This window comes from Hippichthys cyanospilos, chromosome 13 (assembly GCF_059441005.1).
Source record: "Hippichthys cyanospilos isolate Australia breed blue-spotted pipefish chromosome 13, RoL_Hcya_1.0, whole genome shotgun sequence".
NCBI classification, from domain to species: domain Eukaryota; kingdom Metazoa; phylum Chordata; class Actinopteri; order Syngnathiformes; family Syngnathidae; genus Hippichthys; species Hippichthys cyanospilos.
Genome location: NC_142381.1, coordinates 6,394,879 through 6,416,748, shown reverse-complemented (window position 1 = coordinate 6,416,748; position 21,870 = coordinate 6,394,879). Strand labels below are relative to the sequence as shown.

The 21,870-nt window shown below is 40.8% G+C and overlaps 2 protein-coding genes across 3 annotated transcripts; one reads left to right on the top strand and one right to left on the bottom strand.

Annotated features, from left to right (window-relative positions):
• The first annotated feature begins 688 nt into the window (after positions 1–688).
• Positions 689–8,105, top strand: srpx2 (sushi-repeat containing protein X-linked 2). Its single transcript, XM_088431704.1, has 10 exons — positions 689–960; positions 1,452–1,526; positions 1,849–2,040; positions 2,241–2,417; positions 4,297–4,420; positions 4,497–4,618; positions 4,817–4,996; positions 5,830–5,963; positions 6,042–6,163; positions 6,853–8,105. The coding sequence occupies exons 1-10, from the start codon at positions 915–917 to the stop codon at positions 7,034–7,036; spliced, it is 1,356 nt and encodes a 451-aa protein (XP_088287830.1). The 5' UTR covers positions 689–914; the 3' UTR covers positions 7,037–8,105.
• Positions 7,688–21,594, bottom strand: sytl4 (synaptotagmin-like 4). Of its 2 annotated transcripts, XM_088431702.1 has the most exons (33): positions 21,421–21,594; positions 19,821–19,989; positions 19,260–19,475; positions 19,035–19,144; positions 18,790–18,895; positions 18,138–18,386; positions 17,932–18,034; positions 17,758–17,848; positions 17,593–17,690; positions 16,916–17,006; positions 16,743–16,840; positions 15,388–15,478; positions 15,195–15,292; positions 14,881–14,971; positions 14,705–14,802; positions 14,362–14,452; positions 14,188–14,285; positions 13,288–13,375; positions 13,114–13,208; positions 12,788–12,878; positions 12,611–12,708; positions 12,155–12,245; positions 11,993–12,090; positions 11,671–11,758; positions 11,504–11,580; positions 11,313–11,387; positions 10,592–10,764; positions 10,222–10,324; positions 9,750–9,911; positions 9,155–9,260; positions 8,970–9,081; positions 8,680–8,888; positions 7,688–8,314 (listed from the first exon to the last, which is right to left on the bottom strand). In XM_088431702.1, the coding sequence occupies exons 2-33, from the start codon at positions 19,937–19,939 to the stop codon at positions 8,166–8,168; spliced, it is 3,663 nt and encodes a 1,220-aa protein (XP_088287828.1). In that variant the 5' UTR covers positions 19,940–19,989; positions 21,421–21,594; the 3' UTR covers positions 7,688–8,165. The 2 variants fall into 2 exon arrangements, with proteins under 2 accessions (XP_088287828.1, XP_088287829.1); XM_088431703.1 differs by lacking the exons at positions 11,993–12,090; positions 12,155–12,245; positions 12,611–12,708; ... (1 more) ...; positions 13,114–13,208; positions 13,288–13,375.
• Between the last annotated feature and the right edge of the window lie 276 nt (positions 21,595–21,870).

The window sequence follows — 21,870 nt, the reverse complement described above, 5'->3', positions numbered from 1 at the left end:
CCCTAAAAAAAAAAAAAAAGTCAGCAAATAAACTTTGATTCACGTAATCACAATTACAGGATGAATTAAGGAGTGAAAACTGAAAGAAATAGAGACAAATGATTTTCGATACGTTTGCTCTAATTTTAAATCATTTTAACTCAACTTTATAACTCAGGCATACAATAATGTTCAAACAGTTGAAAGGAGAACGTTAAAAAGGCAGAAATGCAATTTAACCAAAACAATTGTGCCTCGTGCTGAATAACAAGCCAAAGAATGAAAATGTTTTCAATCCTTTCATGCACAAATTTTAGAAACATCATTTGTTTTTTTTTCTGAAGTTTTATTCATACATGAGATCAACTTTGAAATGCTGTGCACTAAAGTAATGGCTGCCATTGAAAACTTTACAATTTAAACTTTTAATATTGAACCAGTTCTTTTTTGAGCATAGTATTTTATTCTGAAGGATTTCAAACGCCCTGTGGGGCGCTCGCTCATTTCAGTGCATATGACTGTCAGACAATTTCGTCACTAATACAAAATCAAGAATTGATTTACTCACTGAAAATATATTTAAACAGTAAAGCACAAATCAATACTTTTAATGATTTCAAGTCTCACTTTTTTTTCTTCTCAATGCGCTGTAACGTCATTGAGCGACAAAAGACAACAGCGCCCTCCAGTGGATTTTTACACCCTCAAGTATCGAGGAGCAGTTTTGACCGTGCGCTCCGAGACAAGACTAGAAAAAACCTTTTATTTCCCAAAGGAGATAAATCAGCGAGACTTTGTAAAAGTGGTTTTGGTGTAATTTTTCAAGATTTTGTGTGACATTGTTGGGAGTCCGACTTGGAACGTCAACGAGACGCTGCGCACAACTTTTTCCCCTCCCAGTAGTGTCATCCTTTTTCCTGACCAGAGGTTTGAAGATGTCCCGTACGCCGGTTCTCTTTTTGTTGATCTTATATCTGAAAGGTGAGTTTTTGAAGTGTTTATGTGGACAATAAAAAAGAGTTTACCTATTTGCTTGTGAATGGTCTGACATGGACTCTATCGGATAATGTCAGTCAAATGTCTTGGCAGTCTGACGTGAGTAATAACATCTGCTTTAAATACAGATGTGGTTAATATTTTTAAGTCCCCACTCCTATTTCACCAAAGCGACATTTGGGATTCCCCAGCATATCAGAAGCGACAGTAATTAAATTAACCAGTAAAAATGATGTAAAAAAAAAAAAAAGTGAAGATCTATATTTTTTTGTCTACTATATCGATAGGAACATCTGCCTCACTGTCACTTGTCTGGAGTCTCCGTGTTCTACGCATGCTTGTGTGGGATTTCTCTATGACAGTGTCCCCAACCTGATTGACAGTTCCGCCCTGTCCACTCCTGCCCCTGGGATCATCTCTACCCACATTCATCTGAAGTCTTTTAGAAATGTTTTTCCCATGTTTCTTTGTTCCAGCTGTGTGTGGGACCACAGAGGATGGCGGCTATGATGAAGTTGCTGAGGAGGACGATGACCAGCTAGACTACATCAGTATGTATGGAAATAACACGGATAAGTTCACATGGAATACAGACAAATAATTGTAATCACAGTATACAAGTATTGTTGTCAAACATGAACAAAAAAGCTTTGTAAAAGTGCATTTGTAAAACGAAAGGCCTATGCTTCTAAATCATTGCAACACAATTATAACCATATAGTATACTAATACAATCTACGATAAAGTGGTTTGTTTGTTTCCAATGTAAATGCAAATGTATATATTTTTTTGAACATATATAAATATCACAATTATAATATATTTGCAATATATTGTACAGTGCTATCACAAAGAGCTTCTTCTGCTCATCAGAACTTCACTGGTGTCTCTCTCCACGCCTCGTCAACGGCGAGCTCACCTGCCACTCCCCTCAACGGCGAGCGTACCGGACCACCCAGGGAACCCGCTGCAGCATGAGCTGCGACCGGGGCTACCGCCTGATTGGTCAGAGCACCATCCAGTGTCTCTCCAACCGCCGCTGGTCGGGGACTGCCGTCTGCCGCAGTAGGTGAAAGTTGCTGTAAAAGACATCACAGTATATTGTACACATCGTACTTTTTTCAAGTGTCCTTAGTTCTACTTTAAAAAGGGTTTTTAATCACACGTAGATCCCACAAGCACAGAGCATCACTGAGCGTCAACATCATTCGAATAGCATGTACACAATCAACCCGATATCAACCCGATATTCACTTTCTCCGCAGAGATGCGATGCAGCGTGTTGCCCCTCATTCCGCACGGCAGATACACATGCACTCAGGGCTTCGTGGTGGATTCCAGGTGCGACTTCACCTGCACCCCCGGACATCGCATCGAGGGGGAGCACAGCCGCACGTGTCAGCATGGAGGGACATGGAGCGGAGCGCAGCCCATTTGTTCAGGTATTCTTCAGAAGCAGAGGTGGCAAACACACTCACAATCTGTACTCAAGTAGATGTCCAGATATTTGGATTAAAAAATAATCTCAGTGATTGGAAATCAACTTTTTTACTGTAGTAAAAATGTTACAAATTGCAAAATGTACTTTACCCCAACATTTTCTTTGCAATAATATGATCTATGCATCTCCAAAATCCACCATTCTTAACATTTCAGAGTGCAGTCATTTTACCGCTTGATATTTGACTTCAAATTGCATCACAGTCATGACTCCAGTAATGACCAATCACCTGAGTTTTCTGACGACATTCCCAAGCTGAACTGTGATTGTTGTTATCTGAGCCCCAGCAACTGTGTTGTCATTTTCAGTTGACAGCAAGTGGGATAATGGTCACCCCTTGAGAATGATAAAAACAGGTTCATGTGGTGGAACCAAAGGTGATTCAATCAGGATGGCATGTTAGCAAATGGCCTGACACTGTCTCTGTTATCATTGAAATTTCCCTCCACAGAACAAAGTAAACACAATTTCACTGTCGATTATATGCTAAGTCTAATTATTCAAGTTATTCAATGAACTGTTTCAGTCTTAGTTGGCTGTATCTCACCCCACTTAGTCACATTGTCGTCTGTGGAAGTTGACAAAAAAGTTGACATGAAAAGAAAAATGCTCCACTGTACACAGCAGTGTGAAAATGCCTGAAGAGTAAAAATGTGTCAGAAAAATAAACACAGTACTTAACACACAGTACTGACTGATAACTGAACAAACTTATGCAGTGTCCAGAAGACACACAATGAAGAACGCACAGTGAATGAGGAATTTCTTGACATTTGATCGGTTCAATCTGTAGCCGTAAACTGGAGCTAAACTCAGTCCATCTGCTTCGCTGAGTTGTTTTTTTTTTTCTCACAAGCACAGCTCTCTAGAGGCTTACTTTCACCAAAATAAACATATTTCCTCCCACGCTGCTAATGGAATCCAAAGCTGCAGTCCCTCAGTCTTCATGTTTCCTTGAAACAGAGGTTCTGAAATTGAGGTGTGGGAGCCAAGACAAAAGAATTGTTTGAACTAAGTAAAGACTATAGAAAGTCGCTTCCCCTATTATAGCTCAAGGACATCCCTTACGCACACACATCCACAGATATCACACATGCACAATAAATAAGCCTATCTTCAACGACGCCGCTAGTTCTGAATTCCTGCCCACGCGATGCAACCTGCTGCAGAAGCGCTGGAATCTGGCTATGTTGTTCGAGTTATGAGGTATTGTCTTTTTTTCGTGGATGTTTGAGGATTTTTTTCCAGGCTTGTACTATGCTCTATTTGGGGCATGGCCCAAAGACTTTTTTTTTTTTTTTTTTTTTCCTCGGAATGCAAATCTGTGTACCTTGTTAGTCTAATGATAAAGTGCATCTTGAATCTTAGAATACAATATTCATTTTAGGGTTAGAATAGAAAACCAGACCCATGCTCCTCTCTCTGATATTGGTTATCACTTTGTTGTAAGCAGTATGTCTCTGGTTACGTGGCACCAGTTGCATAAAGCGGATGATATTTCCTGTTGCGGGTCCAAAATGTATTTGACTGTGCATAAGGAGAACCAGCCAGACACATCTTAGACCAGCAATCAGATTATATTTGAGCTGTCGATGACACCAAATGGACAACTTTTGACACCTCATCTCACATGCATATAGAATTGATATTACGCATAAAGCTTTAAAATATTTAAACACGGTCACTGCCTAGTGGGTTCTGTCTTGTTGTGGGGGTGAGCTGGGATTTAACCCTTGTAATAAATGAGGACATAATATATTATTCTACAATGAAAGGTTAGTTTTCCATAAAATGTTTTGTGGATCTCCAACTGTTTTCAGACACAGAACCTCCAAAAATCAGGTGCCCGCTATCCAGAGTCAAGGTAGCGGAACCTGGTAAACTGACAGCAAGAGTGACCTGGGATGCGCCAGTTGCCACAGACACAGCTGATAAAACACTCGAGTATGTCCCTGTTTAACTTTAGGACCTTTTTCCTGTTTCAAATGGAAAGACAAGTTCAGCTTTGTTGCCTTTGTAGTGTGATCCTTGTGGGCCAGGAGCCCGGCACTGACTTCAAGGAGGGACCGAATATTATACGCTACAAAGTGTACGATCAAGCCAGAAACAGAGCCGCCTGCAAATTTATCGTTCGTGTTGAAGGTAAGAAGATGCCAGAGCATGTCAGATTTCTGAATTAAACCAGCATTTCCCAACCTTCATCGACCCAAGGCCGTTTGAAGAATTAGAAGTTTTAGCAAAAAGTTGCTAAAAGTACAGTGGCGCCTTCACAACTCACTTCACAACAAGCGGCAGTTTGGCAGAAATAATTAGTGAATACTCTTCAACGCTGGCTTCCAGTGAGGAGATGCCCGGCCCTGTCTCCGCCTTTGCACGGCTCCCTCACCTGCTCCTCGGACGTCACCAACTACGGCGCTGTGTGTGAATACCACTGTGACGGCGGGTACAAGCGCAGGGGCGTAGCCAGTCGGGTTTGCCAGCTCGACCGCAACTGGAGTGACGAGCCTGTGGAGTGCGTTCGTGAGTACCAAGAGATCAGTTAAAAGCTGTGATTTGTTTTTGGAAGGTTTTTCTTTTTAAAAGGGACACTGTGTAAGATTTAGACCGTTTTTCGTTACGGACAGCAGGAGGTGCTGCATTTACTATTAGCTGTAGCTATAACAAACATGGCCGCCTTAGGAGAAGTGCCACCCCCCATGTAATAGAATTTAATGATAACCTATGATTATATTTCATACATACTGTTGGTCGTTAAGAACACATTTATTTGCAAGTTTTTGAAATTTAGAATCATTTAATTTATTCATTCTTATTGAAAAATGGTCTAAATCTTACACAGTGTCCCTTTAAATTTGAAAGTTGAACTATGGGTCAAAGTATTACTAAAGAAAAAAAAAAAGTAACATTCTGCCTGTAATACAGATTTTTATTTTACAGAGGAAGTAAAAATGTACTTTACCATAAAATGTTATCTCCACCCCCACCGGTTTAATTACAATATTCTGGTTAATATTAAGTTTGTGGGATATGAATTAAGTGGCATAATCCCCCCCCCCCTTTTTTTTTTTTATCCATCTTAGGGTGCTGCCATTTTCCCAGTTGCTGTCGACATCACATTTGCTCAGGTAACGACCAATCATGGCTCACCTGTTTTCCGGGGTTGGTCAATTGAACTGTGACTGGTCGTTATCTGAGCTACTGTGATGTCATTTTCATGTCAGTTGTCAATAACAATAGTGACTTTCACTTAAATAAAAGTCATCCCTTAATGACATTGTCTTGGATTGTTAAATACTCATTAGTCCAAATGATACAAGCATTATTGAAGTGACTGTGATCTTGTGTCTTTTAAGCGATGGAGATCGAGTCAAACGTGCAAACAGCTTCGGCTCTGTTGCGTCAATTCTTCCAGAAGAGGCGACTGCTCATTCTATCTGCGCCCGACATCACCGACCCAGACTACCAGCTACAGAACATCATGATACAAGTGAGGAGAGCTTTGTTCGTGCCGCAACCTGCTGGCCCCTTTGCTAAGGTGCTCATGGTACTTGTGTCCCGTCCCCAGAAAGCAGACTGCGGATTACAATTGCGCCATGTGACACTCATCGAGCTGCTGGACTCGCCGCCACATGAGACGGGACGCATCAAGGAAAACAACTTGACCTCCCTAGTCATTGATGAATTAAGGTAAAGTTGTTGGAAAGTTCATTGTATGCACATAAATAGTGTATGAAATGTGTTTAGTGAAGAGCCGCTCACTAACTCTCAACTCTCGCGGCAGCACAAAGCACAACCACCACCTCACCCATTCCCACATTGCATTGCAACTGTTCCTAAAGGGCCAGCCTCAGTGTCTGTGTTGTCACTTGGTTCAATGTGCCCACACCCAACCCCTTTCCCCACATGTAAATTCTGCACATGTCAGACACAAGCAGAAACATAAGATTGTGTATTAGAACTGTTAGACTGCTTCAGAATTCATATTAGGACTGAGCGTGGGTATGTTGCAGTGCATCATGCGCTGCTGTGAAGTGACGGCCCTTTGGAAAAAAAATACAGAAAACGCGCAAAGCACCGAGGCCGCAAACAGTGAAGCGAGAAATGGTGAGGGAACACTTTACGCAAATTTTATGACCCCAGCACCACTTATTAAGACAACCACACCAGACAAGACACTCATTCATCTCACAGATGCAATTACATACAGTAGATTTTCCACCGGGCAGTCCGGTTTCTGTGAAGGCACGGCTCAGTTTCCAAACTGGAAAATTCTTTCATCGAGTTGCTCCACAAGACACACTCATACATACATCTGACTCAGTGTATATAACACCTAATAAGGGATTTGAACTGGATTTTAACGATTTTACCCGCAGGCTCACATTCCGAATCTCCAGGCAATACTTTAGCATGGTGCTGGTGGACAAGCTCGGACTGGATCGGGAGCGCTTCATCATTCCCATGGCATCAGAGGAGCTCTTTGCCTACATTGACAGCTTTTTGCTGGATGAAGAGGAAAGGGAGAAGTTGGAACGCCACAAAGACTTCTGCGAGTCATAAAATTAAGTGAAAAAAAGTAATAAAAAGAGCCTGCTCTATTTATTGTTTTTGACAAAGTGAGGAGCTCATAGGGTCAGTGACGATGGCCGAGAAAGCCTGGATGAACTCGGGTGGAGGAACGTTACATTCCATGCAAGACTACTTGACAAAATACAGCCCAAATACATCATCATGAATACTTTTTACCCTAAAAAAGTATGCAGTAACACCACATTTACTCCAGTTACATTCACTTAAGTAATTTTTGGGATGAATTGTACTCATCTGAATTGATATATTGAAACTTTTTTTTTTTTTTTTACTTCAGAGTACAGTGTTTTTGTCACAGAGAAAGGGTCACTATTTTATTCATCTATTTTATTTCATACATTTTGGTTTGTCAGACTTCTGCCTTGGGTGCTGCCAACAGGTTTTCACCAATCCAATTGAACTAACAGGTAGTCACATGACAGCACACAAAGGCTCTGGCAGCCTCACATTCAAGCGCTTTCAAAATTGAATGGAAATTGGTAAAAAGAACAGTTATTTAATACTTTATTATTCTAGTCACATCTGATGTGAAAATGTTCTTCATTGAACAGTATACCAATAAAACTTATACTAATGCCGCAAGTTCATATCAGATAAAATGGCATAAAATGAAACAAATGCTATCATTTAGGTCAGTTTTTATTGGCTGAAAAGGACAGTCGAGACAACTTTAAGGTTATCTTAGAAGTTAAAAATCTCTATCTGCAACAAAGACTTACACAAATATATTTGATACAATAGTGACTACAAACAGGAATAACTATGTCAAATATTTGGGTGATCTTAAGTTTTGTACATATTATAATTTGCTTTGACACATCTTGACACAATGTCTGTTTTGTGTAGCTATAGTTAAAAACCAAAGTGTGAGTGTTCCTAAAATAACTCCAGTATTTAAGCACTCTGGCACATTACTCATCAAAACCCATTGTCTGAACTTGCACCCGGAGTGCATGTCTCTTTTGTAGCCGCTTGCCCCACTGTGTCACTTGGCGAGTATCTGCTATTGCAAAATAAACATAATGGATTATCAAACTGATTCCGAACCATCATTCTTTCTTTCCCTCAAAAAACGTCCACAGACAGACATCAGATGTCCTCATTTGCCCTTCTTCTTCTTCATGGTTGTGCGCAATGGAAGAGTGCCCTCTGCCCAAGAGTCTGGGTACTGCATCATCTTCTGCCACAAGCTGACCTCTTCTCCAACTGAATCCATCTCCACTTCTTCGTTTCCCATTTTAACAGTACCTAAAGGGGGAAAATGGGAGCATTTTAAAACCATTTTCAAATTTCACCCAAGGTCTTTCTGCATTAATTGACGATTGTGTAGAAATGTTTGACTGCATCCGAATGCACCATACATCTCATCGTCACATTGGCAGATTGCTGGGACTTGTGTCGTATCATACAATGACACCATAACTGACAAACTGTTTCTTAGCATCATTATCAATGATTCGATAGGATTCTTTCAAGGCAAAACAACAACTTGCAAGTCTAGTCAGCCATATCTAAAGGCTCCACCACATGGAACTAGATTATGTTCTCCACACTCTTTCAGTTGATTGAGATGCACTTGCAGAAAAGTCCAGTGGGATTTGTCAGCATTTTACCTTCACCAGAGCTGAGACGGACCCCTCCGAGGAATTCATTGCTCAACATGGGTTCTTTGTCCCAAACGGTCAGTTCCAGACACATGGTCCTTAGCTGCTCCAGCGTCAGCTCCTTGTATACAAACGTGTGGCCATAGTGAGGATTCAAGTTCTTTTTTATGACTGGCGTCTTTCTCTTGGTGGTCTTGGACTTAGATGGGAACAAGTAACTGTGAAACAATAGCAAAAAAAGGGGTATTCAAAAACTTTTTCGAACGCAGCAATGCTTTGGAACTTGGTTGCCATCGTACCCTTTCACAAAGCTATCAGATGTGCCTCCTCCTCCCTTCATGGCCATCAAATTCTTTGCCTCCTTTATCAAGACGTGAAGCTCTCCACCTTCCACCTCCACTACCTTTTTGCCTGCGAGGAGGGAGACCCAATTTGGAGTTCAAGAGCAGCAAAGCGTGGCTATAAATGACCTCCGTAGCTTTACCTTTGAATTTCTGAATTCGAGGTGCCTTAGGTGTGACATACTTCAAGGAGATCACCAGCTCTCCTTTGAATTGAGTGAAAGCCGAGGTTGGAATGCAGCACGGAGCCTTGAAAGGAGAATGTTCCAAGTACATTATGGTTATTTCTTTACACCGTGAAGGTAGATTTGATTTGGATGTAACCTTTACAAGCACACTGCAGACCTTTTCAAAAATGTATTAAATTGATTAAAAATACTAAATATGGTGGTGCCTTGAGCTTAATTCATTTCATGATGATGTTTCTAACTGAAATGAATGCAATTGCCATTACTCTGTTAGTCTTCCCATAAAAAAATGACCAAAAAAAGTATCGTCTAACGAGGGAGAAAATAGCAAACCGTAAAATTATACTTAAGAAAAATCATACAGTAATAAAAAAATAATGAAAAAGCCACTGTATCACACGGATTGCCAATAAAATGCTGTTTCTGATGTGCCCAGGTGAGCCATCTGGGGACAGTGGAAAAGAAGTTTAAAAAAAAAAAATCAGACAACTGAAGCACGAGGCTAGCCAATGATTAAGTACCAATTACTGAAAGAATTCAAACAGCTTACTTTGGTCATGAGGGGCATGCATTCCTCCTGTGGAGAGTCCAAGTCATAGCAGTCCAGCGCAAGCTCCACTTCTCCTAAGAAAGTGTTGCTGCCCAGGTGACCGTGATGCCACACTGATATCAACATGGTTCGAGTTAACAGCTGACTGCGGCGAATGGAATACTAATAAAAGAAGAAAAGTGAATTTTAAACAGTTTGTAATGCATTGCTTGCCAAGTCTATGTTCCATGCGTTACATGAGCTGGATACAGAGGGAAAATACTTTATTTTTAGGTCTTTGTCAGCACTTGTGTTATACCGCCTAATTCAAAGACACTCTCCAGTGCTTTTCAGGAACAGTCAACATTGACAAGTGCTACTGTAAATCAATAGTTATCCGAGAAGCCCCTCTCTGTAGGTGTGGTGACCGGTAGTCAGCTAGATAAAGTGTTAATTAAACCCGGAGAACAGGAAGCCTTTGACTCAAGTGTACCTTAAATGTTTCTTCGTAGACTGGGTCGCAGGTATGCCTCTTGATGGTAGTCTTCCTTTTGCTCTGACGAGATTTGTCAGGGAGAAGGTAACATTTGACATAACTGAAAAACACATTGGGAAAAAGTCAGTTTTCTTCTTGCAAACCTCTCACATGACTGCACCTCTGAACATGTTTGTTGACATTGAATTTCCTGAGCAGCACACCTCGTGGAGCTAAACACATAGCAAATACAGCCAGCAGCCGCTCATCTCCACCGAATGTGTACATAAGAGCAAAAGCGTTCCTTTCGTAGCCGTCTCAAATGTTTGAAAGCAAACATTAGAATGGTTGCATTCGTGGAATGAAATGAAAACAATGTCATATTTACGGGTTGGAAAACTGCCGTAGGCTATCGCCGAAGGCCAGCTTGCGGCACTCCTTGACTAAAACCTGCAAGCTCTGGCTGGGCTCGTCGTAGAACATGGAGAAGACCACCTCCCCTCTCACGTCCACGCTGTAACTGTCTCCCGAGTCGCTGTAAATACTCGTCATGCTCACGCTCTGGAGGCAATACAGGAGTTTCTTAAGCAATTCGGGTTCAAGATATTCATGTCTTAAGTCTACAAATACATCCCACTACTCATGCCACGATTTGCAAGAACCCGTGAGTAATTGAATCCCATCATCCCCGAAATGCTTGCAAAGTCTTATAATAACAGTTTAAATTTTAATTATAAAACAGAATATCACCTCAAAGAACTCAAAATGATGTGACAACATTAAAAATAAAAATCCCCTCCCACTCCTTCTCAAGGTTTTCTATTTTTCTCTAGATTGTTTTTTTTTCTCCTGCACCTCTGGAAGTTCGGTTCACAGGACGTTGTGGATTTGTGAACCTTGCGAGACTCTTTTGTGAATAAGTGCTCTTTGATTCCATGTGACTGAAAAAAATTAACCCAAAGTGCAACTCCCAAACAAATTTTCATCAGCAATCTTTCTTAGTAATTGTAATATCAATAAAAAGAATACAAACAAATGATCTTAGACTTTGAGCATCATCGTACAAGCACAAACGATAAACACATTGCATTCAAACATAAAATATTTACTATTGAACTTGCAGAACTGGCCATCAGATTTCTATGAGAGTTAACCAAGCTGTCAATGTCCTCCTCTTCATCCTCCTGTCAAAGTATAGACAAACAATTGCGTCACTACACTCATTGACATGAGTTTGCTAATAAGGTACATCATTAAAATTTTTACATGTATAATTTGAGCATATTGTGGACATACTCACTTGCATGTCTAAATCTGGCACCGATTTACTCCTACTCCCCATTGGTACAGTCAATGTGTCCCGATTCTCATGCAAATCTAATGTTGATGGAAATTATTATTGTGAGCATACATGGGATCACGCATTATGCGTGCTGCTATGAGGGAAAAACATACAAAGATGCTTACCGGAATTCTGAGTACGAGTAACGCTCTTCTTGAAAAGTTTCTGCACATCCAACTCAGGGCCGGGGCCCACTTGTGTTTTTCCCGGGACCTACAGCAGTATTGAAAAGCAAAATGGCTCAATTGACTGCTCTTTAACACTAGACAAAGGTTGCCGGTACTGTCAAACACACAAACATTTCAGAGGGAATAACATCTTTGTCTTGGTTTATTTTTCACCCTTGAGTCATTTTTTTCAAAGCTTTGCCTAAAAATTATTAAAACACCTGGGAACTGTTTTAAATTGCAAAATGATGCGTTAAATGGCTCTCACTGTTCGACTTACTTGCAAGTCCAAACTTTGTATAAATTGGCTGGTTATGGCAGGCAGGGTTTCATACACGCCAAACTGATCACAAACATCTGGCTCATGTTTGACACATTCTGTAATAAATATGAATTATGACCAAATTTGCTCCCCATTGAGGGCAAACAATAGGAGGCCTACCAGGAGGATTCTCTATGATTTTGACGCTCTTCATGAAGAGATCGTCACGGTCAAACTCTGGTCTTGAACTGGCCTCCTTCATTTCTGGGACCTAATAAGGACATACAGGGCTAATCATGTTCAAGAAAGGGTAGGTGAAGAAAGCTGAGACGGAAATAACCCATCTCCTTGAACGCTCCTCAACAGTATTAGCTGCTTATTACCAAAAGAGTGAATAGCAAACTTCTTTGCCAGTTCTGCTGTCAAAGCAAAACTCCCTTTCCACTGCGCAGTCCACAGATTTACCCGCTTCACTCTGGCACAGTTTTCTACTTCAAAATGATAATACTAGGGGAAATTGCATATACCATGCACTGAGAAATATCACCGCATATGACAGCCAACTTGCCGTTTTAACATTCTGAAGCTTTTAACACTGGAACCATGAGAGGACTGAGCCTACATTGCTCCACTTACTTGTGTGTTCAAACTGGGTACACATTGCCTTGGGGCAGGGACTGGTACAGCATAAGAGTCAGGTGGTTCAGAAACATCTGGCTCACGTTCAACACTTTCTGTCATGAACATGAGTTATAAATCAAATTCACCATGCTTTGTAGACGGAAAACAATATCAGCACTATTTGGGTCTTACCAGGAGGATTCTCTATGTGTTCAAAACGCTTCTTCAAGAGGTTCTCAACATCAAACTCTGGCTTTGGACTGACCTGCTTTATTTCTGTGACCTAAAAAGGACACAGTGCTAATCATGTTCAAAGAAGGGTAGATGGAACTGCCTCCTCGAGGAAAATGCTTTTATTTGCTTTATGGGGCCTTTATTGTACTTTCTCCCCTACGTATTGAGATATTCACGGTAACGAAAGGAGGACTTGTCATTGGCCAACAAGCAGAATATGGGGTGGGATACAATATCACTCACTTGCATAAGAAACCCTGCCCCCCAAAACATAACTTACTTACTTCCCCAGCCAAACCTCGCACAAACTGGTTCTTGATGTCCATCACGCTTTCATATGAGTGAGATTGATCAAAATCCAGTTCACAATAGACTCCTTCTGTAATTAATATGACGAGTTATACCCAAATTCTCTTTGCATCGAGGGAAAGCAATAGCAAGACATAAAAGGGACTAACCGGGAGGATTTTCAATGTTCTCGTCACGCTTGAAGAGGCCGTAAACATCAAACTCTTGTCTTAGAGTAGCCTGCTTTAGTTCTGGGACCTTGGGTATGAGGATCAAAGGCTAGTCATGCTCAACGAGAAGTACAAAGTAGATGGGAAAAGCTGAAGCAGAAATACTTCCAAGTCTTCTTAAGAGCAAAGAGTGTTCGTTCTTGAACGACAGAGTGGGAAGACACAAATATTTCCAGCCCTTAAGTCAACCCACAGTACGGCATTGCGTGAACCTGACTTTTCCATTGCGAAGCACTATTTCAGCTATACTTGTCTTACAGTGGGAGCTGATTGTTTTCTAATTTAAAACTGCTAAAAACATGCCTCATTGAAAGCATCCGTCACAATAAGACAAGGGTTCCCTGCATTTACTTCCTAAGAAGACAATCAAGAGGACACTCAGAGCAGTAAGAAAATGGACAATAACCATAGACAATGCTTATATCACCCAAATGATATGAGTTCAGCATCCCTAGAAACACCACTGACCAGGTACAAGACAAAACCTACTAGCACAGCTTTTACCAAAGCAAAGACATTACTAGCAAACAGAGCCAATTTAAAAGGTAAAGTCAGGTCACAAACATTCTTTAAAACTTTATATGCGCCCCTTATTTCTAAACACAGTACTCATTTGATATTGTGTTTGTGGAATATGAACTAACAGCCAAAATCCACCAGTTTTCATTCAGCTTAGTGGACCGTCATTTTGACACCAGAATACCATATTTAGACATTTGGGGCTGCGCAGAACATTATCGTGAAGAACATTTTTGACCTGACTTTCCCTTTAAGGAGAATGGGTACTTATGCAATGAGAAAGATATCGCTACAAATGAAGTAACTTACTGATCTACTTACTTGCATGTCCAAATTTTGAACAATTTGTCTCTGGGCAGGCACTGGGAGCTCATTTGAGTCAGGCTGATCACAAATATCCAGCCCATGTTTGATACATTCTGTCATGAACATGAGTTACAACCAAATTCTTCCTGCATGGTGGGAAAACACTATCAGGACAATTGTAGGGCTTACCATAGGGATTCTCAATGTGTTTAACAGTCTTCCTGGAGAAGCTCTCAACATCAAACTCAGGGTTTTGATTGGCCTGCTTTATTTCTGGGACCTATTAGGACAAACAAGCTAACGAAGTTCAAAGAGAAGCAGATAAAATAATGTATGCAATTCTGCTTCTTCTTCTTTGTTTTTTTGTTTTTTTACAGACATTGCTTTTCCCCCAACAATCATGCATGAGGCAATCTGCATGATGATGAAAGCCGGACTCACCACTAGCACGGGAGAACTACTGTGTATGTGGCGGCCTGTCAATAATTGCCCAGTGGGAAAGAGCTCGCCCCTAAAAATAGGGCTTACTTACTTGTATTTCTAAACCTTGGAAAAACGGGCTCTTGTCATCCACAGAGACCTGATACGAGTCAAGGTGATCACTAACGTCTGGCCCATGTTTGTCACATTCTGTAACAAACACGAGTTACGAACAGATTCTATCCATATTGTGGCGGGAAAAAAAATGTGGCACAATAGAAGGCATACCAAGAGGATTCTCACTAAGTTTGACACTTTTCTTGAAGGGTTTCTCAACATCAAACTCTGAGCTTGGATTGGCCTGCTTTACTTCTGTGACCTAAAAAGGACACAAGTCTAATCATATTTACAGAGTATGAAGAGTATAGTAGAGTATGAAATGCTGCTCCTCAAATTAAATGCTTTCTTGCATTCAGACCCCACACATTCGGAGTTCTTTACGAAAACAAATCAGGACTCTTTATTGACCCAGAATTATATGGAGCAAAAAGCGTCTGATTTGCATGAGAAAGAGCCAGCCCCTAAAGTGCGACCTTACTTACTTGCGTGTCCAAATCTTGGACATATTTTTCCTTGTAATCCATCAGGTTCTCATATGAGGAAAATTGATCATAAACATCCATCTCCTTACTGTCACATTCTGTAATGAACATGATGAGTTATGACCAAATTCTTTCTGTACTTAAGGAAATAAATAGTAGCGCAAAAACAATAGTAGCGCAATCAGAAACTAACCAGGAAGTTTCTCAACATTTTTGATGCTCTTATTGAAAAGTTTGTCAATGTCAAACTCTGGGTTCGGAATGGCCCGCTTTATTTCTGGGACCTAAAGTACAAGGGAAAAAAATGCTAATGGTGTTCAAATGGCAGTGGATGGGAAAAGCTGAGATAGACATCCAGGAGACTTGGCAGCAGCTTAGCAGCGTTAGCTCATCATTAACTCAATTGCAGGAAGGCATCATTCCCAGCTCTATCATCAAAACACAAAAACATGGCAAAGGATAAACCTGACATTTCCACTGATCAGAACTGGCTCAGCTCTGCTGTGCTTGTCCTAGTTTCAATATTGGACCAGTTAAAACTGCAAGGACCACGGCAGACTGAACAACATATCAGTCAAAGCAAGACAAATGTTTGCTGCATTCAAGTTTCAAGGAGACACAAGGAGAAAATGAACAATGGCAAAAAAGTGGATTATGCACAGATCCCCCAAATGATACCAGCTTAGCACGCCTGGAAGCCCCAGTGACTAAATGAGAAAATGACCTAGTATTTTCTCAGTTGAAAAAGTGTCAATAGTAGGGATGGGACGAGATCTCACAAAACGAGATCCCGCGAGACTTGAACGCTCTTACCTGCAAATTACAAGCATTTTTTCAGGGCAGGAGGGTGGGAGTGCTTTTTTTTTTTTTTTTTTTTTTTTACAAAAGAATGTAACGTGACTGCATGACAGTAAAACATGTTGCCAAACATGTTGAGAAGTCCAACAGACTCCAAAATAAACTTTAGCATACCAAACAGTAAATGAACACAAATGACTTAGTATGCTTTTAATTTGAAGTTTTTCCCGACAGCATGTCGCGACAATGACTAACTTGACTGACTCGTCATTGCACAACAATTTGTTGCCCCCGGAGTGAGTCCTGACACTCAATATAAACAACACTTTCTGAAAAAGTGTTCAAATTGCCAAGTCTGGGCACTAATAAAAAAATTAATTAAACTGCCAGTTTATTGTATGTATGGCATCTGTTGCCAGCGTTTATCGCAGCTTCAGTATGAATTAGCTAGTTAGCAGCACAAGTGCTCTCAAGAGCATTCAGATTACTTTAAAGGATGTTTCAAATCTCATCTCGTCTCATCCTGGTGAACTCAATCTCGTGAGACATCTCGTCTTGGGGGATTTGTGTCTCGTCCCATTCCTAGTCAAGGTGAGCTACAATGAGCAGAACGGGTACCCAAGCAGTGGGACAGATGTCACAAAATGTGTCACAATAGATGTTCACTTACGCTCAAAAATGTAAAAAAATAGTTGCTTTTATCTATTGAACTAAGTCAACACTAATCAAGTGCATTACTGCTCTACTTACATGTGTGTCCGTAGCTTTAACAAATGGGTTCTCGATGTTCACTGGGATCTCATATGAGACGGGTTGATGAGAAAAATCCAGTCCATAATTGACAGATTCTGTCATGGACATGAGTTACAAGCAAATTCTTTCTGCACTGTGGTATAACAATTTTCGTATCATATTGGACTTACCAGCAGGGTTCTCAATGTGTTTTACACTCTTCGTGAAGTGTTTATCAACATCAAAGTCGGGGTTTAGACTGTCCCGGTTTATTTCTGTGACCTATACAAGGACAAATGACTAATCATGGTATTTTGTTCAACCTTTGATCGTTACATCAAAGGCATTTAAAAGAAGACACTAGGGAGCTGAAATTTCACCCAGATGGTCACAACATGTCAAAGTTCAACATGGCACGACCACATAGTTATCACATTACTAGGAGTGTGCCATCCCTTGGCTAAAATACTGCCAGAATGATGTGGAAGAAAATGACCCCCAAATAATCCAAATGCTGCGCAAGAGTCAAAGGAAGAGTAGCTCAAAGAGGTGCTGCTTCATTGAGAAAATGACTACAAGTGCTATTGTCTTCATGGGAACATCCAAATTTCTGTCCAAGTCATGGTCACGAAGAAGGAGTGAGATATGCAACGCCGACTTGCATAAGAAAGTTTCAGCTTATATAAAGGGGAGCTTTTTAACTTGATAAGAATTACGACTTGAAAACAGCACTACACTTCTTGATGAGGTCTTCTGATGAAAGCATGTTACAGACAGTTCCCAAGTGTTTTAATTACATGCTTTAAATTGTGCATGTGGGTGTGTGTGGGGAGGTAATAATGTCCCCTGAGGTTATTAGTGTACGTACCCGAGTGTCCAAAACCTCTACAATTGGGCTCTTAACTACCGCTGGAACGTCAAACGAGCCAGGTTGCTTGTCCGCATCCAACCCATCATTGACAAAATCTGTAATTAAAATGATGAGTTGTCATCAAATTCACTGCGCCTGGTGGGAAAAAAATAATAGACTTACCAGGAACATTCTGAACCACTTTAATGCTCTTCTTGAAGAATTTGTCAACATCAAACTCCGGGTCTGGATTGGTTTGCTTAATTTGTGGGGCCTATTAGGACGTATGTTATTTTTGTCAAATGGGAGTTGAGTGATTAAGCTCAAAGAAAAATATAAACATGTCAACACACTTACAGCATCGGCTTCTGAGCTATAGCTATGAATGCTGACGGCATCTGGTAAGAGAGTCACGCTGGAAACATTGGGCTGGCTGTAATGTGGTGGAAGAAGCGCTCTCCTGGATGACATCATGAAGCCATGTCACTTAATAGGTATCCAAAAACGTAATATGGTCCCTTGTTAATGCAATATTCTGACATCAGAAAAAGTCTTGAGTTTACCTGGGCATTTCTGGGGTTACGCGACCAGACTCGGTGCCGGTTTTGCTGCTAGTGAGGCTGGCGATTTCTGCTGACTCAGTATCACTCTGCGACGGCTTTGACAGGCCGTCGATCCCTTTCCTTTCAAAAGATGCTGTTGAAGAAACAGACCCCGAGTACTCACTGGTAGGACCATGATCGAAAAATCCATCTTCCTTCATATCAAAAGATGTTGTGGATGGAACTGAGCCAGAGTTCTCACTCAAAGGTCTGCGAGAGAAAAATTGGAATGTTTTGCAATTGTCAACATTGAACTCTAGAGATGAACAATATAATCAACAACAACAATGACCATTTTTTATAATTAATAAAGAAGTTTGGAGACTAAGTTTGTTTACATCCTCTCAACAGTAAATACGTTCAAATTTTTTAAGTTCTTGCTGAAAGCAGACTGTAATGGTGATGAACTTAAAAATAAATAAGAAACTTTGCTGACATGCAACAGCCCAAATCTGCAATTCAGTGATTAGTAAAATGTTGATTAAGTTAAAATATTTATATGTAATAGCCCAGGGCAATAACCCAACTTCATGCCCCCCCCCAAAAAATGGAAAAGCTCAGTGTTTTTGACTTTTTGTGCATAGTACATTGACAGGAGGTAAAAATTGAGCACCGTTTGTTGGTGTCGATGACTTTTTGCCTGGGGACAGGAACGGGTGGACCTCGGCTGGATTCCGAATGTCTAAGCAGAACATCTCCCATTGTCACATACTTCTTCCCTTAAAAAACAGACCAAGAGTCAGTGAATCACACGCCGAGCTATTTCCTCTTTGACCAGGACTGTATTTCAGCCCCTTCGGTGCGCTGTTTACATTCCTTGTCAAAAAGTCGAGACCCACTTCCTCTTCCTGCACTCACCCACGGGCCTTTTTCTGAGGCTGCTTCTCACAATCTCGTGGCCAGGCATGGTGGAGAATCGATTGACCCTCAGATTGTAGAACCAGTCACCTGTACTCTTCCTTAGGTCGCTGAAAGACATTGTAAAAGTGCTTAATAGATTATTAGTTTAACAGAACTCCTGCCAACTTTTAATGTTGCCAACTGGGTTTTAATTAGCAAGAGGTAATTAAAACATTCTCTTACGACTCTTTGACGCACACGCTGCAGAGCCAGGACCCATCGGGGAGGCTGGCTCTGCATTTGCTGCACACAAGGTGATGGCAGCGCCGACATTGGTTGGAACTGAATATCAGCAGACTTAGAGAGCCGTGGCATCGGGCGCAACTCCGCTGACTGTATCTCCTGCTGCCACGTTTCGCCCCTTTCCTCTTAATTTCAAGCAACTCTGCCTTCAGCTTCCTGTGGCACAAAGGGGCAAACAACAAGCAATCAGGGCCAAAGTATTCCGGAGCAGGGAAAAAAAAACGCGATGGCGAACTATCAACAGTTTGTTGAAAATGGGCGCGGGAGTAGGCGGCACAGCTTATCTGTTTGTGCAGTATGTACAAGATTGCATCTAAGATTGCATTCAAATCATATTTTAGTTCCATGCCCAGCTACAACTTAAAATTATAGCACAATCTTAATGATGCCTTTTTTTTTTTTTTTTTTTTTTTAATCAGTAATTTTACAGCAGAATGGTTTCTATGGCACATTTCCAATAGTGTTGAAAAGGTGCACAAATGTCAGAAGTAAACGCCTTACCGAACGCGCTGCTCCTCGGCTTGCCTCAACTCCTCGTCCCGACGCAACACCTCCAAGATCAAATCCCGCTCGGAGTCCGATAGGAAGTCCAGGTCAATATTGTCAAAGGGCTGAGGCATGATGGCTATAGGTGGCTCAACCAAATTCAAGTGCTTTACATTCAGTCTGCCTAGTATGGTGGGGGGACAAAAGTACAAGGAATTATATCAACAAAATCTCAAATGCATCATTTTCTAAGCTGTTGTGAATTTGGCACTGAAAATATCGATTTTATAACTAATGATTGCATCAATGTGTGTGATAAATATCCCCTCTGAAATTTCAAACTCTCTAAATCAGCCTAATCTGCCCAGAGTCTTCAAAATCCAAAAAAAAAGAAGAAAAAAAGACTGAAGAAAATTAAAAGTCTTTTTGACGAGCGTATATCTGGTAGACAACTGCTCGGGAGGAACCTTTTCTATTGCAGCAGAGCTCCACCAGGCCTGGTCACCCCAAGTCCATGTGTCAACCAGAAAACCTCATAAAGTTGGAGCTCAACATGGCCTCCACGATCAAATCAGTGCCCAGAAACCAGCACTGAACAAAAGGCAAATTTATGTTAATGTATTTAATTTTACTATTTGCGAGGGTTTTAGCTTTCATATGATCCATTTCTAAAACCAACAGATTTAACTAAAGTCAAGTCACAACCTGACAAAATGGATCAGCGACAAAACAGTTACATAAGTATTCACAATCAATTCTGACAATGTGAACCACAACACCTCTGACAATTAGAGGCCTCTCCTGAGTGTCATGTGACTATGATTCGGGATACACAGGTAGAGCATTCTTGCGGAACTAGCTTTACTTACAATGACAAATGATTAAAAGGAAGCAAACCAGGATGCGATATTTTGAGGGCTCTGCCCTGCCGAAAGGTTGTGTGACATAGGACAGCCAAAAACAACATCAACTTGGGTTCCCACCCTCTAAAGATACAGAGGTCAGCAGTCATTCAAAGCAGACATCAAGATTTCAGTCTGAAAATGCATGGCTCGTTTGAATTCCCTCAAAACAAGCTCCTTTTACAGGACATGTATAGGTATTTGAAGAACTAGACAGATAAAGGCAGTGAACATCAGGTATAAAAATACCTGCAAGGCAACTTGTCTGAACGAAGGAAAGAGGCAACGCATGCGCACTAGCGTACATTCAAAATTCTCTTGACTGAACTAAATATTCATTTTACATCTATTAAAAGAGGTACTCCGCGGTTTGAATAAACATCAAACATATTGCATTTAATAAAGAATGAGTATGACAGAATGCGATAATTCATAGATGTATGATCATTAAAGTTGTAAAAAAAAGAGCGCAGGACAAGGTAACGTCATCAAACTAAAAAACAATTTTCAAGTTACTTCTCACATTTCAGTCATCAGACAGTAGTTTATAAAGGAAAAAGACGTGTTTGTTCAAAACGTTAAATACCGCAGGAGAACTGGTTTCACTCGGCCGATCACATACACCTGTTGCCGAAAAGTCAAGGTTACGTCATCACCGTTTACAAAGACAAGTTGTTAATGTCCTCCAAAGAAAAAATATGGAAAAACATTACCTTATACAAGTTTTACACCTCTTGACCCTTCCGATTGCTAGTGCAGGCGCATAACAGCTTTCTTCCTGCACATCCACTGAGAAGAAAAAGCGAAGCGCATGAGTGCTGCTAGGAAGTGAGCAAACAGGAAGATTGGACACTTTAACACCTTTGTGAGCGTTTTCACTGCACGTTCATTCCACTGGCAACAGGAAGCAATGTGCTGACTTACATCATGCATCAGTGCTTATCGTACTTTTTGCACCGAGTAGTCTGCCACCTACTGTGAAGTTAAATTGATAATAAAAATAATAATTATTAATTGCTAAAACCTTTTGAAATAGTGAGACAAAACTGGAATATATATTGAAAACTCTTGCACCTAAATAGTTCAGTTTCAGACAATCACAGGAGAGATGAAATCTGCAAGAAGCGGTCCATTAGTCATTTTATTATTCATATTTAACACCA